A 17,564-nucleotide genomic window follows, 5' to 3' on the forward strand; every position below is an offset into this window, starting at 1 on the left:
AGATTTAAAAAGCCGCCTCTGGTTTTGAAAAATGGGCAATTTGCTGTTAAATCGTAAACAGTGCAGGAGGCCCCTGTAGCTTGCTTAAATTGTGAATTACTGCTCTTGGAAGTTTCCATGAGAGCCACTTAAAAATGTACTCTGGGGAATCTAAAATGGTCAAGGACTGTAAGATCAACCAACAGGTCAAGAGATGCCCCAAGGGCACACCTTGCCTACTCCTGCTCTGGAATAATTAAAAGCAATTTAGTCCTCTTCTTTTATTCATTTATTCCAATATGAGCCAAAAGATGCAAAGAGCAATACAGATGCAATTAAAGAATCATACACACAACACAGAACAAACACTGAGCTGGAAGCCATAATCATTATTTAAATCTGCTCCTAGACAGCTGTACCAAATCATTTCTTGAAATAGCAGAGGAAGTGGTTTTTCAGACCCTGTAGCTCTGACATTCTTCACAGGATTTTAAAGGAAAGAGACTATACACATCATTTTCTTTACCTGAAGTAGTAAGCTGCCCCTCTTGTGCTTGCACACATCGAATTTCTTCAATAGTTTCTTTTAGGGAATCTCTTTCCGTTCTCAACCGCTACAAAGAAAGGAAAAAGCAAATACTTGATTATTAGTCAAGTTCATAATGCAGAAGTCATGATGCCAAAGCAAAGGCATAGTCAGCAGACCACAAAAGCTTGAGTGAAGACACTTATTTTAATCTGATATCAAGTGACTTGCATGTCACGACTGGGTTGCCACTCCTGAGAAGACCCTTTCCTGCTTTCCCTGGTGTTACTCCCACTGACTAGAGAAATTCCATTAAAAATTCCAGAAAGACAAGGCGAAGTGAACTAGGTAACGTGATACACTTAGGAAAAACAACATGAGTTGTATGATGGTGGGATGAGGTAGAAACAGTACCACTGCTTTAAAATAAGATATTAATAAGCTATTGCCCCCAGAGTAATACTGGGATGATAAATGGTTTAGAACTGATCATATCTAACACTTTGCTAAAGAATAGTATTATGACCTCATCTTCCTAGATGTTTTGTAGAAAAAAAGGAAAAACTGAATGGACGAAAGTGTCCATTAATCCAAGATTTCAAATTAAGTTCTTATACTTGTCAGAATCCCAATATTAAACTACACATTATGAGTTGTGGGACTTCTGTCAAAAACTGTATAACTTTGTTGGGATTCCCCTCTATAGTAACTATTTTAATTTAACCTGGATCAGCTATAAACAGAGAAACTGTGTTATTTGAAAAGGGAAAAGATTCAGAGATATGAAAATATTATTATCCTAAACCTAAATTCAATTGCTAAACCAAAACACAGTAGATCGACTACATTAGCAGCATGGACCCTAAGTGCTGATTTACCATTCAGCAATTGATACAATGTGAGCCATTAATCTTTGAGTTACAGTAGAAACAATAATACAAAGAATTTAATTATACTGTTTTGGAGATACACATCTCTAGGTCTTGGCTGAAGCATGATATAGAGTTGCTTCTCTCCATGCTACAAAAAGAGCTGTAGGATTCTGCTGAATGATGTAGACTGTGGTGCACAGAAGGGGGAAATCCCTCATGATCAAGTAAGAGCACCTTCCATTATCACAAGACTAACAACATAGACAATGTACACATAGTATATTGTACTATGGACACAACGTGCATAGTGTGCATTGTTGTTGTGTGCCTTCAAATTGTTTCCAACCTCTGGTGTCCCTAAGGCGAACCTATGACAGGGATTTCTTGGCAAGATTTGTTCAGAGGAAGTTTGCCATTGCCTTCCCCTGAGGCTGACATTACATGTGTACTGGCATGTAAGTGACAGAACCCCACAGGAAAGAACAGGATAAATGAACTACAAAGAACTACCAAACAAGATTTGCAACACTTAAGAGACAGAAGACAATGTAAGAACTGGGTCATGGAAGCTTTAAGTGGAAGAAGAAGTAAGTAAAACTAAGTATGAATGACAAATTTGGTACCTTTTGTATTTTCCTCAAAAGCTCAGAAAAGACCCTTGGAACTAGTCAGATAATTAAGTATGTTGCACAAACATAACAGTATAGAGACATTTCATCAAAATTTTAAAAGACAACATAATTTTAAAAAAATAATTATTATAATTTTTTAAAAGATATAATAAAGCTTACAGAAATTAAGAGGAAGGAAAGGAAACACAAAAAGAAAGAAAAAAGAACAAGAAGGAAAAAAGTATAAAAAGATGACTTCTTTATGATAGTTATAAATGCATACAGTTGTTTTTGTTTTGTTTTTTTAAAAAATAAATGCATACAGTTGCAGGCAGACCTCCATATCTGCAGGGGATCTGTTCTGAACCCCCACAGATACCAAAATACATGCATGTTCAAGTCCCATTTTTCTTAATGGTGGTGCAGTTTGTGCATGCCCACTAGCGCGGCTGCATGCGCCCACTGCCATTAAAAAAAAACAGAAGCTTGCCATCTGCTGATGGTTAAATCCATAGATGGCAAGTCTGCTGATATGAGGGTGGACTGTATTCATATCTCTCAAACTACAAAGCATGATCCCATGATCTTTAACAATATATTTTCCCATTGATCGATCAGTGAATTATGGCCAAAATTCTTAACTAATTTTGACACACACTTAACTTATTCTTCACTTCATATCTGATTCTTGGTCCCCCCCCCCCCCCCACACACACCCTTACAAACCTGGGCACTTCGCCTTGCCATTGCTTAAGTGGTACATCAATTATCAAAACAGCTATTGTCTGAGATATAAACATCACTCTTAGAGAAATATTTTTTCCATCCCAAAATTTCTCCAATTAATTCAGTCCCTCACATTCAAACAGATCTTTGTCAATTCTACTCCATACCTTAACATACTTATTTTGAAACAGCACAGCATCCATATTCATCTTAACATCGTCCCAATATTCAACATTCAACTTTTTGCTCAACTTTAAAAGCCAGTCCATCCATCAACTGAGGCTGATCTTCCAATACTAATTTTCAATTCTTTGTTTACCAAAAGAAAAATAAAATCTTTTTCTTTCCCTTTAACGTATGGTTTCAATTTCACTTTTTAAACTTTCCACTTTGTCATCATCACATTGCACCATAGCCCCAAGCAGCATTCAGAGCTTCTTTAAATTCCTTAACCTCATTTTTCCAATCTTCTTTCAATACTTCCATATCATCCTTTCTCAAATACTAATTTCTCAGATATCTGATCTCTTCCAACAGCTTCTGTAAAATTTCTGGATAAGGCTCCATATTCCATGGGTCCAGCAGTTACAGGTTAAAAGCAAAAGGCAAATGTCTGATGTTTTAAGACTAAATTCAGTATCTTCCAATGCCACTGTCTCATTGTTCTTAAATCTTATCACCTTTAAACAATAGACTTTCTCTTGGAAGAATCCTCTTCATTCAATTATATCCAGTATTCCCAAGATAAATTCAATGACGAAATAAGAAATCTTGTATCTTTTAAAGTTGTCATCTCTATTGGTTGTAAAACTTTAAGCCACCTCTTGCTAAGCATTTTGCTTTCTTTTAGCAAAAAACTTGTAAATAAGCTTTTCTTTAATCAACTCTTGTTTACAGAAAGAAGTTGACTAACCAAAGCTTTATTTTTTCTGCCAGCAGAATAACTGTCTTCATTTATAAATTAGATCATTAACAGTGATTAGGAAAATGAGGAATTTGCAGGTCCAATATCTTTCAGAGACTCACTAAGCAGCTTGAACTTGATATTTATGCTATGGCTCACTACTGCTCAAAACTTGCTTCCGAGAGGTGTAGATTCACTGGTTTCCTTACGAGAAGCAGCAATCCTGTGTGGTTGTGGGCAATCTCACACTCTCTTCCTTGTCTGGAGGCCTTTCTTGATGGTTAATTAACTCTAACTAGCTAGTTATTATGCTGCTTAGCTATCTCTGCTACGGAGCACAAAGCAGAGTTCTCAACTTGCCATAGTCCCCACCCAGACGTCCCACACAGATAACATCAATTTCAAGATATAACATTACTTCTGTTAAATAAAAACAAGAAAAGCAATACTGACATACATACATCTTTCTCTTTTTGCAGACTGTCTACTTTTTCTTTTAGCATCTTGTACTCAAATTCTAATTTGTCTGCTTTCTTGGATTCTTCAGACAATCTACTCTGGAGTTCAACTACCTGAAAGAACAAAATGGGCTCACAAATCACCAGTACAAGAACAAACATATGTATATATTCACAAGAACCAACAGCACTATTTAGACATAATAATAAACAACGGTTTATCATTATAATTATTATAAATAAAACTAGACAAATCTCAATCTCATAGCCTACCTTCCTGACTCCTTTCCTAGCAAAACCTTTGTTACACTAGAGTTACATGAGAAACTAAGGCGGGTTACAGACCGCCATTAAAGTACAGACTCAGTCCGTACTAGGGTTAGGAAGGTGCGGTGCTTCCGCACCCCCTAACCCTAGTAAGGACTGAGTCCATACAAAATGGCGGCTCCCCTTCCACAAGGGGGCCGCCATGATGACATCATGATCGCGCCGCCTCTACACGGGGCAGTGCGGCCGTGACGTCGTTGGTCCGCGTCAGGGCGCCTAGGGCGCCCTTTCCGTGGACCAGGAAGGAGCTCTGTTTCGGAGCTCCTTCCTGGTTTGCGGTGGTGCTTTGCTTCGCTAGGAGCAGCTTTCAGACGACTTGAAGCCCCAGGGACACCCCTTTTCAGGCTGTGGGGAAGAGGCGTTTTGCTGCTTCCCCGCAGCCTGAAAAGCGGCGGATCGGGGCCTCAGCGGCTGCCGTTCTAACAGCTGAGGCCCTGATACACCGGGGAAAGGGGCGGGTGCAGCCCGCCCCAAATGGGCGGTCTATAACCCGCCAATGATATAAAACAGTTTTTATTTATGATTTCAACTTACTACAGTTTAGTATGATGAAAATCTAAACCGACTTTTTTTCAACTATGATTAGTTGAAACATGTTAGTTTCACAACTAACTGTTCCAAAATTGTATAATTTCAACTAACCAGGGTTTATCTGGATTCAAATATCAATTAAATTATTGTTAGTCGAAAGGAGTTCACATCAAGAAAAGTAGAGGGGGCCTGTATGAGCCAAAAGCTGACTTGGGTTCACTCTTGTTGCCATAAATAATTATCACTGTTATGCTTAAACAAAGCATGTGTTAAATTAAATTAAAACTGACATTTATTTTGCTGTATAAATTATGATATACAGGTTGAGTCCCTCTTATCCGAAATGCCTGGGAGCAAAAGTGTTTTGGATTTGGATTTTTTTTCAGATTTTTAGAATATTTTCATATACATGTCTTGGAGATAGGACCCAAGTCTAAACACAAAATCCATTTATTCTTCATATACATCTCATACCCATTGCCTGAAGGTAATTTTATACATAATATTTTAAATAATTTTGTGCATGAAACCAAGTTTGTGTACAATGAACTGCCAGAAAGCAAAGGTGTCACTATCTCAGCCATCCACGTGAACAATTTGGGATTTTGGAGTATTTTAGATTTTGGAATTCTGGATAAGAGATACTCAAGCTGTAATGATGATGATTATAACAAATCATCAGTAAAATCTTGACAATGTGGTTATGTAATCACTTTCATTTCTGTCTTTCATTTTCACTTATTTACTAAGTGAAGTTAATCAATCTAACTAACTGAAATTACTAAACAGATAAAATCTAATTACTACTCAGTCTGTTGACTCACTGGTAATAATGCAGGGAGATATAAAGAAAAGCATATTCATGGAAAGGAAATTGGTATCCAACTTACTGTACCTTCATGTAATTCAACCTACAACCTACAAACTCAAGTACACTTTACAGATCTAGGAATTAAAATCTTAATAGCGTAAATGTCCAGCTCTCAAAACATTACATCACAAAGAGTATATTTGGGAAAGTGTCTTTATGCATATGTGTAGTTAGTTAAATTGGCATAAAAGGAATTTTCTGGCCATTTGCCTGGACAGGGAACAGAGGAAACTGTAAAGTGACAACCATCATGTGTGCTCTCTGAATGTTGGTAAATTCAGTTATTTGATTTCTGTGCTCACCTGTCTTTTGTATGTCTCCAGCTGACTGCGGGCTGCATTGGCTTTCCTCAACTCTTCTTCTAAGCTTACAGTGTTTTGCATGTACATTGTGTTCTTCTCTTCTAGGAGTTTCACTTGCCTCCGTAGATCCCCAAGATCTTCCAGTTTCTTTTTGTATGAATCCACCTGGCCTTCTAACTTGGACACTTTGTCAGAGGAATGTCTAGAGGAAGAGGTTGTTGTAGAAATTCAGCAGTCAAATATCCTTTGCAAAATGCACTTTTATTTTGTCCACATACATAGACTTATACAGACTCATCCATTTTCAAATAGTTGTTCTGTTCTCATTTGTAATTCATGTTGTTTATATTTTGCTGTCAGTATTTTATTTTACTCCCTTAACAATCATACTTGTATATCCACAGAGAGAGAGAGAGAGAGAGAGAGAGATGCAGATGTTACAATTCACCCCTAAGTAGACAGCTACCCACTTTTATAAGCAATCTTAAATTTCCTGTTACAAATATACCCAGCTTGTTCTACAAATTTACTACTTGCACAATGCTTTAATCAAACTACATCCAACACTGTTACTGAACAAACATGTGTTGATGGAAGACATTTAGATGTAACGATGCAAGCTGGAAATTAAATGCATATAGGACCATAAGTCAAGTCACAAAGCACCATATGAGGAACTCTTACCACTAAGCTTCCCCCACCCCCCCCCCCCCCCAAAAAACAAATAAAAACAAATGTTTCCTTCAAGAAACATAAAGTACCTGGGACTTCCTTTTGTAGAAAAGGTGCATGATACAAATGAACAGCCATTTCTGACTTATGAAAGATACAACCACATATCATTTTGTCCCAGAGAAACAGGAGAGATTGAAACAGTAAACTGAGACTTAAGACAAGGGGGAAAGTGCCCTAATAGCATGTAAACAGATAGCTTCACTGGTTATGGATGTTTTACACAGTGTTTAAATAAGGTATAAGAGATTTCTAGCAAATAATGTAGCTAGTAGAAAAATTATTCTTATAAAAACGTTTCTCAATAATGTGACAGATGCTTTGTGATAGTGTGATGCTGCAACCGAAAAGGGATAGAACTATAGAAATTGCAAGACATAGATGAAATCTTTATGAGAAATAAAAGGTATACATTCTAAATAATCAAGAAGTTTACCTTAGTACATCCATCTCATCTTTTAGAGTCTGAGCTTCTTCAGCCAGATTTGTTAATTCTTCATTTTGTTGCCGCAATTCTACAATCTCCTTTTCTAGTTCTTCACAACGAATTCGATAATCATCCTTTGCTGCTTCTAATCTGTAATAAAACACGAAAACAGATTTTAAAAATATAGCTACTTTTAACCATAAATCACAAATCTAAGGCCTGTTACAGACTGCCAAAATAAAGCTGCTTCGGGTCTCTTTGGAGGTAGGCTATTTAAATGATGCATGCATTTTAAGAATCCGGAAGCTGCACCAAAGCTGCACTCAAGTGCTTAGGAATGGAGTGTGGCTTTGGCACAACCTCCAGACTCTTAGGACCCATGCATCATTTAAATAGCATACCTCCAAAGAGACCCGAAGCAGCTTTATTTTGGCAGTCTGTAACAGGCCTAAGTTTTTACTCCACTCCAAGGAAGGAGTGGAGTCTCCTTCCTTGGAGGTCTTTAAGCAGAGGCTAGATTGCCATCTGCTGGGGATGCTTTCATTTGGATTTCCTGCATGGCAGGGGGTTGGACTGGATGGCCCGTGCGGTCTCTTCCAACTCTATGATTCTACATACATTAAGGTACTGAAAACAGAACACACAGAAGTAACACATCTGTTAAGTAGCACTATGCTCGACGATACTATTTTGTTAATAGCTGTGATTAAAAACAGACAAGAAACAAACTTTGAGCTACTGTGGTCAAAACTTAAAATGCTTTGTTACACAGTTGTCTCTAGCAAAGACTACAGGAACCATAGTTTGACAGTCATGGAAATATGCATTCAGTCATTACATACAAATTTCAGGGTGTGTTATAACATTGAAGTGTAACATTTCTGTCACATGTTCTTTATAGTGAGGAAAGACGAGGGGAGTGATACAACTACTCGGTGATCCATATCAACTAATGAGCTTCCAGGTGACTACCCCAGAGCTTCATAACAAGTCTACAACACGTGAGAAGAAATCCAAGGTATCAGAAATGACAAAGAACCTGTAAATGCACTGTTTTCAAGATTAATAACAGTTAAAAGGTATTATTATCAATTTCATGTTTGTGTCATGTTTCATGAGAGAGTTCAATTATTTTTATTGCTAAAATCATTTGCAACTGGGAAAGATTTCATGAACTCTGATATGAACAGCAATGAAAGACTGAAATCCTTATTCTTTCCATGTTACAGGTTGGGGAGACTAGGCTCAAAGTCCTGGCTAGTTACTCTGGCCCTCTCGTTGTTCCCTACTGCACTAAATTAATTTCCCCATTGAATTCAGTTTGTGGGTGCCCTCCTGGGAACCTAGGATTTTGGGTAACAGTGTTGTGGGGTAATTTCACATTGTATTTTGCCTCCCCAGACTCTTTTAGGCCTAGGAGCCTAGAAGAGAGCCATTTGGGATCATTAAAAAACAGAGGGTTTGGGACATAGCATAGCATGACAGTATGCTACAGTTCTTTGAATTCTCACAGAGAGCCAATGCAGCCCATTCAATTCCTAGCAATTGCCCATCACGTTTAGCTCCTACTTTTATGGTAGACAAATCTAATTAACTTTAATGATCAATAGAAATGAATTGAGTATATCTAAGAAACAAGGATACCTAAAAGATTTGTATTTTAATCTATTACAGAACTCTTACCTAAAAGTTTCCTCTTGGAGTTGTTCTAACTGTGACTGTAGCTGCAGATGTCTACGTCCAGCTGGGCTGTTTGGATCTTCTATGGAATCAGACTGATTCATGCGTTCCATCAGGACTTGGTTCTCTGCTAGCAAACTACTCTTCTCCTCTTGCAGTGCAGCAACCTACCAAAATGCAACAACAATTGACAATGTATGTCTGAGAAAGTACATTGGCACCATAAATAAAACTGAAGAAAAGAAAGTATCAACTCCTAAATAAACTACAAGTTATATTAAAATGCATCTCTGCCAGTATGAGCTTCCTTCACTGGCCAAATAGTACTTCACCTTGTGCATGTGTATATGCATACAGTTTCTAGCAGAATTTATCAGAGAAGAAATAGAACCTGATCTGAACTGGATTTTTATGACTGTTGTGAAATGGAAGAGATGTTTTATTTATTTATTCATTCATACCTATAGGAATTTAAAGCCTTAGTTTTCCACTCCCCAGAAAGGAGCTGCTCAATGGACTTCAGAAATCTCTAGAGCTAGATACCTTTGGCTGAGCCCGTCTCCACCAAAAAACAACAACAACAACAACAACTACACATGCTTAGTACACTTCCCATCAAACTTCCTCAGTTCCATGACCATCAGAGTGTCCAGCAACCAAGGAAATCAAGCATACCAATACAGCAGATGTAGGTGGGTTTCATGAGTTTACAAATGACCACTTGAAGAACCATAGTTACAGGTAAGCAACCTACTTTTCTTCATCATCATCTCTGTGACTCACACGCATGGGAGATTAGCAAATTATACACACCTAGATGGAGGGTGAGATTATGCTTGCTATGACCGAAACACAGACAAGCCAAAGGAAGGAGAATCGCTAGCCTGAACATTAAGTCTTGAGTACTCTGCAAAAGTTTGTGGCTGAGCCCAAGCAGCTGCTTAACAAATGGTCTGTATGGGCACACAACCCATGAACAGAGATGAAATGGAGAAAGCCCTTGTGGAATGAGAACAGATAGAGGAAGGCTCTGGCTTTCTGAAAGTCGAGATGGTAGCAGCCACCCATTTGGAAATGTGCTGCAAGGAAGCTTCCAAATTTGCCTATGAGTTCCATAGCAAACAAAAAGTCTAGGGGGTTTTCTGAAATGTTTTGTCCAGTCAAATAAAAGGCAAGAGCACATCTGACATCTAGTGTGAGCCAATGGAGGAAATGGGTAGAGGAGAGGACCATTCTAGATGAAAAGAAATGAATCTCCTAGCATATCTGACTGGGAAGGCCTCTTGGCACAGTAGCGAGAACACTGATAATTGTCCACACTGGCAAACAGTGCGGACTGGCAAACACGTTTGGATGGCTCCCATGGTTGAAGCTTCTTCCACTCATGTGATTGCATTTGTCATCTGCTGAGAATGTCAACAAGAATGTTTTCCTTCTCTGGAAGGTAAACTGCAATAGCAGTTATGTCCCTCATAATGCACATATCCCAGAACTCAGAGGTGAGATAGAGAAGAATCCAAAAGAGAGTGCCTCTTTGCTTGCTCATATTAAAAAACAAAACAAAATTTGTCCTGTTGTCTGCTGTGACCTGAACATGACATCTGGCAATGAGGGATTCGAAGGCTTTGAAAGCTTTGACCGCAGAAAGTAGCTCAAGAAAGGTGATATGATTCCAGCTAGAGTCCCCATGTGCGGTCTCCACCTGTGTATAGATGCATCCATTGTCACTATTATCATGAGTTTCAGGATGGAGAACATAACACTCAGCCATGACCATCAGAATAGAGACATGTCTGCATGTCCTTCGCTCACATAGCCTGAGCACAATGCATGCAAAGATCAGCCTCCACAATCTGGCACACTCTGTCAAGAGGCAGACAGGCTTTGCCTGACCAAAAGTCAAGAATGGCACCAATGCATTGGATCAGTTAGACTGGATGGAATTGTGACTTCCTCAGGTTCAAGAAGAGGCCAAAATTATAGAGCAGAGACATAGTAACTTGATTTGAGAACTTGAGACCAGAATCATGTAGGCGAAGATGAAGGCCATGCGATGCCCCTGAGATCCAGAATTAACTCACCTGCCCACCTGCTCTATTTCCTTGGTTGCTGGCCACTGTGGCAGACACAGAACTGAGATTTGAATGAAAATTGTACTATGTGTGGTACAGGTGGGAGAGGGCCCTCAGCTGAAGACTACACTACTGTTTAATGAGCACTACTGCTCATATTAATGCTAATCTTACAACTGTGAATATTACATGAGAAATCAATTTCTACACAAACCTTATGCTCTACATTCAGATTCATCATACCAAGTTGCAAATCATATTTCAAGTTTACTGTATAACCCTCTTCTTACCTGCATATCCAGTTCATGACATCTCTGAGCAATTTCTTCTTTGGTTGCTAAGGCTTCATTTAATTCTTCTGTTGTTTTCTTCAACTGTGTTTCAAAACATAATGCAATTTCAGTTACTAAAATCACACAATAACCAATTTTTCTTGGGCTGTGATCCAAAGAAATCATTCTTCTATGAAGAAAGGAACTGCACACTGATAATTTATCTGCACATTCTCTCAGTCCCAAAGAGGTAAAACATTTGCCTTATTTGGACTTAGAGAATTTGCAGATAAATTTGAATATTAGGTGCGGACAACTATTGAAGAGAAATATGTGAACCCATCAGGTGCATGCCATTCCTTACTCATAACTGAATGACTTATTTGGATTATAGCACACAGCTGCTGTAAGAGCAACTACTGCCATGGCACAACTACAAATGTAATATATAAAAGAGAAATAGCTTACATATAACAAAATGAGCACTAGAAATTGTAAATACCAGAAATAATATTTTGCACACTTTTTAAAGTTTTTCAAAGCCACTTTTCTTTATGAATGCAAGGAATGAACTGTTTCAACATTTCAACTGCCCCCCCCCCCCCCCCGCCAAACAACACAAAAGACTGGGAAATGAAACACAAGGAACACACAACAAAGGTAAAACCTGCCAAACTCCACAGCTCTATTCCAACTAGGGATAATACTATGCTAATTATTTTTAGGGGCAGAGACAACTGCTTTAATCCAAGTTGTATTACCCATCTATCTGGCTCAATAAGGTTCCTCTAACAGTGGCAGCTCCTTAGTGTTTCAGCAAAGTGATCTTCTCTATTACCTGATACCTGATTCCTTTTTACATGAAGAAACAGAAAACTGAAACTGGCACGTTGTCTACCACCAAACTACCAGCTTCTCCCCAAATGAGTGTGGATTGTCAAAATTTGTATGTACATAGAGGAGCATCATTTACTGTAGGAGCCATCAGCAAAAATGACCTGAGAATGGGTAATGACTGATACATTGCATCCTAAAGCTGGATAAGTGTGATGGCTCAGAAAATACTTCTGTCACATTAAACAAATTACACTAATAATTTAAAAATTCAGGGTAGTTCCATTTCCCCAATGTTGTAACTGCTTTGATTTATTTCTCTCACTCAGGGAAAAAAGGCATACAATATTTAGGTGCAAATGCCATTTCTTTTCAGGTATAAAATAATATTTTTATTTGTGAGGAAGGTCTATTCCAAAATTATGGACTGAAATATTAACCAAAAGACATAGCCTAGATACAAATTTACCACTAGACTACCATACTCAATTCTATGTAAACATGTTTATTAAGCAACACAAGCTACATTTCTTTATAACAAGCAAGTGTACATTTACACACATTTTATGAGACACACTTGTTGAAGCTTGCTAGTTTACAGGGCGTTAATAGCTTTTGACAGAGCCAACTTGCTTGTTCAGCTGGGAGAGAAGGGGAAAGTGCAACAGGTGAACTCAAAAAATTGACTGGATCAGTATGAAGAAATACTGCTTTTAAAATGTAATATCCCTCTCAGTTTTACTATGTCTGCATTTCCACCCTTGCCCCTTTTTTTTTACTGGCTCTTTCTATTTAGCATTGGAAAGCAGAACATGCTGCACTTTGGCCACAACTTTGGAAATCAGGCTTAAAGTACCAAAAAGCTGTATAACACAGATAAGGTTGCTGGAAATGGTGAAGTAATTTGTTGATGCTACTTTCTAATTGGCAGAACCTTTGAATCCTTTATAGTTTGCATGCAAGTTTACAAGCCAGTAAGAATGATGCACTTAACTTTGTTTGCTGCTTACACTGAAGTTTCCCAATACTCTAAAGATATGAATGTGAAAATGCAAAGAAAAAAAAAAGCTCTAGTTCAATTTTACAATTGTTTAGGATAACTGCCCACTGAGCTCCACTAATGAAAGGAAGAAGAAACATCTGGTGTTAGATACCTGACGATCAAGATCAACGTAAGCATCATTTCCAGCAGAGACTGGAGATTCTTTACTCATCAACTGCAATTAGATTACACTGGATTAGAGAAAGCAAAAGGTTTATTTGTATTCGTTTATGAAACAGGGCAATCTAAAATACAAGGAAGCTTAGGGCAAATTCATGTATACCAAAAAAAAGGCATAACTAATCAATCAAGAAAGTAACTTACATTTGCTAGTTGACTCCACACGTACAGGCAATCTTTTGCATACATTTCTGAGGAGCTGTGGAAGGTGGAGGGGGGGTGACACCTCTATTTTTAATGCTAGAAACTCTCAACATTCTTCTTGCATTCATGACACTTTTTAGTCCCTTACTATTCCATAACCAACTTTGTATATTTTCCCATATACACATCCTTCTCTGTACACTGAATGTTCAAAAGTGTGTGTGTATTAAAAATAATCAATGCTAAATTTCTGTAAGTAAATCAGAATCTGTATGTACTTATATGCATTCCTGAATTTATGTAGTGTGCTGATCAAAAGTGAATAGAACCTTAGGGGACAAGATCATAAGAAGACACATTTTTAAACTTTTGGACAACGAGGCTGCCAGGTTGTTAGCAAAGACAAGTTGGTAACTTATAACATATATTGGAGAATGAGTGTACAAATAATACATTTTAAAAAAGCAATGACTCCAATAGTGAAAGATAACGTAAAAGATAACGTGAAAGACACAGGCCGGGAAGATGTGAAGTGTGAAATTCTGCCCATATATTGTGCAAAACGCCTTTACACTTGATTCTGCACAAGTAAAGGAGAAACAGAACTCAAACAGTGGCTGATTCTAAGATATCATGTATACTTTACCCTCTTATCGTGTGTATATTTGCCTAAGAGTATATGAACTGCTGCTAAAGCAGACAAGACTTAGTTTAATCAGGTCTTTAACACTGGACCCTTTCAAACTTTCTTGTCCAAGGTTATTGAACAAATGTGTATCTAAAAACTATTCAGAATGCAGTGTGCCAATGACATGAAGAACACTTTCCTAATTTGTAGTGCTATTATTGAGATTACCTATTATCTTATTTTCCAGTAATTGATGTCTAAATAACACCAAGATTTCTAGCCTATATTTATTCTAGTCAGTAATACAAGAAATTTTGTATGAGACACTCCTCCACGGACCATCGGTAGCTGTTCTTTCTTGCCTGCTTTAATTTATTTCCCACCTTTCTCCTTGCACAAGACTCAAAACAGTCACATCATTCACTAGTCTTTTTTTTAAACTACATAATGGAAGCAATTTAAAAAATATGTTATGCCTGGCCAGTTTCATGAATATCAATTCTTTCATCCCAAACAATGAGCTTTTCTCGTCTCCTGATATGTTTATGATTGAATAAATCTCCCAGCACCTTTGTTAGGTTTACTGCACTTTGTCAGGAGCTGCAACTCATGCTGCCTGTTTCATGTCTCTCAAAAAGTAGGGCATTTTCTAAACTTCCTGCTTCCCACAGTTTTAATGTTTTTGAATTGTACCACTGAGGATGACAACCTTGAACACAAAATAGAAGAACAGTACTTTAAAAGCAAAATATTGAAAAGCACTTTCACTGTTCCATAACACACTTTTCCCATCATCAAATGTGTTTCAGAATCTTTCTTTCCCAGCCAAAATGTAGAAGAACCTCAAGTGCTATGAAGCGAGGTCTCACACTTGCATGTCTCACCCTCCTGCTGGACAAAATCCAAGGAGAGAGAGAAGCTGCTTACTGAGTCATTATTCAAGAATGCTCTCTGCAATATCAAGATTACAGTAGTTTCACAGCACCTAAAATGTTTCCATGCTATATCCTTTTTTCTGTGATTGCCATCCTTTGACCACTCAGCTTTTACAGAGAATGCACATTATATCATTGTTATATTTTATTGTTTTCTGTATAAATATGCCATAAGATGTGAATAGAGTCCAGCATTAGCAGGACACTGGATTCAAAGACCTTTGAGATACTTTCCAATTCCAATTCTATTATTATTGTATTCCTTACTCACCTTTCACCAGGGCTCTAATACTATTATTTTGCTAGGTAATACTACCATGTCCCCAGGGCCTCATTTGTGATGATTTTTCCCACTGACAAAATTCAAATGCAGAACCAACCTTTATAGCATAGACGGGCAAAGAGCTATCATAACTTTTCAGGGTGTTATGCTGTTAAGTTGTCTGCTTCCCTTTCTGCAAGTATAATTTATTGGCTTGATTCCTGTGTTCTGGAGTGAAAACAGGATCATGAATAACTGCTGTAGGTTACCTCAATGCCAGTTTCTCTTTCAGAGGAAGCTTTTATTACAGGCTGAGTATCCCTTATCTAAAATTCCAACATTTAAAAAACTCCAAAATCCAAAACTTTTTGAACTATGTACCTATACTGTATTTGTGAGGCTGGAGAGAGATGAGAACATCTGTGAAATGGCAGAAAGCGAGGATTTGTGCCATGTACTATGCTTGTATTCCCGCCATTTCACAGATCCTCAGTCTCTCTCCAGCCTCATTATGTATATGCAAATAGATATTCCAAACTAAATTTTAAAATCCAAAATACGGAACATTTCTGGTCTCAAGCATTTCACGTAACCTTATTTTTCATGATTTTTAACTTTTTAAAAAAACTTTAGTTATTGCTTTTTCTCATAGTTTCTTACATTTTTAATGGCAAAATAACAGGGAGGAACAAAAGAAACGAATTAGAAATTAAACTCTCCTCTACAAGAAAAAAAATTGTTAGGTCAAATCAGGTAGACAAAGACACAAATCAGAAGCTGTGTAATTAATTCCTTGATCTGGAGTGAGAAGAAGCAATAAACAGAGGAACAGCTTGCAAACAGGAAGATTTCTACTGGCATCATAAAAGGTCTTTCCTGATTAGAACTTACTTGTAAATACACAGGCATTAAAGAAAGATGGGAAAGGACAGTGGTAGATACTGTATTGCCATATAGCACAGGTGGGGAAAGTGTGGACTACAGTCTGCAGGTGGCCCCCAGGCCTGTTTTTGTGGCCCCTAAGTCCTTGCAGAAAAAAAAATGCCACAAACACAGGGGATATCGTGCTATGTTTTTGCCCTCCTCAGACCACTTTAGGCCCAGGCAAAACCACTTTTTTCAACAAGAAATGACTCAAATGGCCACCTTTCAGTTGGAAAAAAATACCTCTCCTAAGTCTAAAATGGCTCTCGCTGGGCCAAAAACAAGGCAAGATGGGGTGTGGGGCGGTTGCATCCTTGAAGGTCCCAGCAGAAGCAATGCAACCCTCTAACCCCCAACTGTTGCCCATTCCTGCTATGTATTAAATGCTACATCACATCTCTACTTTTCAATTTCTAGCTAACTGCCAGAAAGGAATGTTTCAGATGCTCTGAAGGCTCTAGTGTAAGAGCACACCTGGAGTCTTTGCCGTCATCTCTGTGTGCTACGTAACAATGTACTAAGGTTCACATTGTCCTCTAGGGATACAAAGTGGGGCTCTGATGGTTAATTTAATAAGAGCCACTTTGAGTTCCAGTTGAGAAAAAAAGCAAGATATAAATGAAAGTAAATAAGAAGAAAAGGGAGAACCTGGGTGTTTTCTATGGAATCATTTGATTTAAGGCTTGCAAAATATACATTAAATTACCTGGCTTCCCAGTAAAACCTGTGCAGCACTAACCAAACAGTCGTGAAATCTGTTTCAGCTATAAGGAACTACCAAAATGGTGTAGAGAAATGACAAATGAGGTTCCTTTTCCAGTGTCTCCTAAACTTCAACTGAAAAGACCAATTTGAATAATCAGGATTCAAATAAACTTTTATTTAACATACCTGCAAAAGAAGGGTCTAAAATTATGTCTTAAAAGAAACGATTGTATCTTTCTCAGATGTGCCTAACAGTCATCTTAACAGGACACTGTTTTACACCACCTTCCTATCTCTCCCCTCCACCGCCATCCTGCCTCAACAGGATCAATGTATTAGGCTGCTAAACACCATAAAAACTGGGATCTGAGACAGCCAAATGTGAGCACTTTTCAGTCCTATTAATGTCACCAAAAGAGACTGAGCATATGTTTAACCTCCTACTTAATTTCATGGGAATTAAAAGTACTGTACTTAACTCAATTTGTACTGGTCCTCTCATTTTCCTGCTTATTTCAATGAAACAGTATAATCATTATTTTTGACCCCACTGCGTTCAATGGGGTTTACTTCCAGTAAGCGTGTATAAGGTTGGGAAGACTCACTTCAGCTGCAGTCTT

The 17,564-nt window shown here is 37.9% G+C and overlaps 1 protein-coding gene across 3 annotated transcripts in view; it reads right to left on the minus strand.

Annotated features, from left to right (window-relative positions):
• HOOK3 (hook microtubule tethering protein 3) overlaps positions 1-17,564 on the minus strand; it is a 51,631-nt gene that overhangs the window by 18,338 nt on the left and 15,729 nt on the right. For 2 of the 3 annotated variants that reach the window (XM_042449771.1, XM_042449770.1), the window contains exons 6-12: positions 13,279-13,341; positions 11,309-11,392; positions 8,950-9,113; positions 7,276-7,416; positions 6,108-6,309; positions 4,080-4,190; positions 506-593 (exon numbers count right to left, since the gene is read on the minus strand). In XM_042449771.1, coding sequence (XP_042305705.1) covers positions 506-593; positions 4,080-4,190; positions 6,108-6,309; positions 7,276-7,416; positions 8,950-9,113; positions 11,309-11,392; positions 13,279-13,341 — 853 coding nt within the window. Of the gene's footprint in view, positions 1-505; positions 594-4,079; positions 4,191-6,107; positions 6,310-7,275; positions 7,417-8,949; positions 9,114-11,308; positions 11,393-13,278; positions 13,358-17,564 lie in introns of all 3 variants that reach the window. The other variant, XM_042449772.1, reaches the window with a different exon arrangement.

This window comes from Sceloporus undulatus, chromosome 2 (genome assembly GCF_019175285.1).
Source record: "Sceloporus undulatus isolate JIND9_A2432 ecotype Alabama chromosome 2, SceUnd_v1.1, whole genome shotgun sequence".
NCBI classification, from domain to species: Eukaryota; Metazoa; Chordata; class Lepidosauria; order Squamata; family Phrynosomatidae; genus Sceloporus; species Sceloporus undulatus.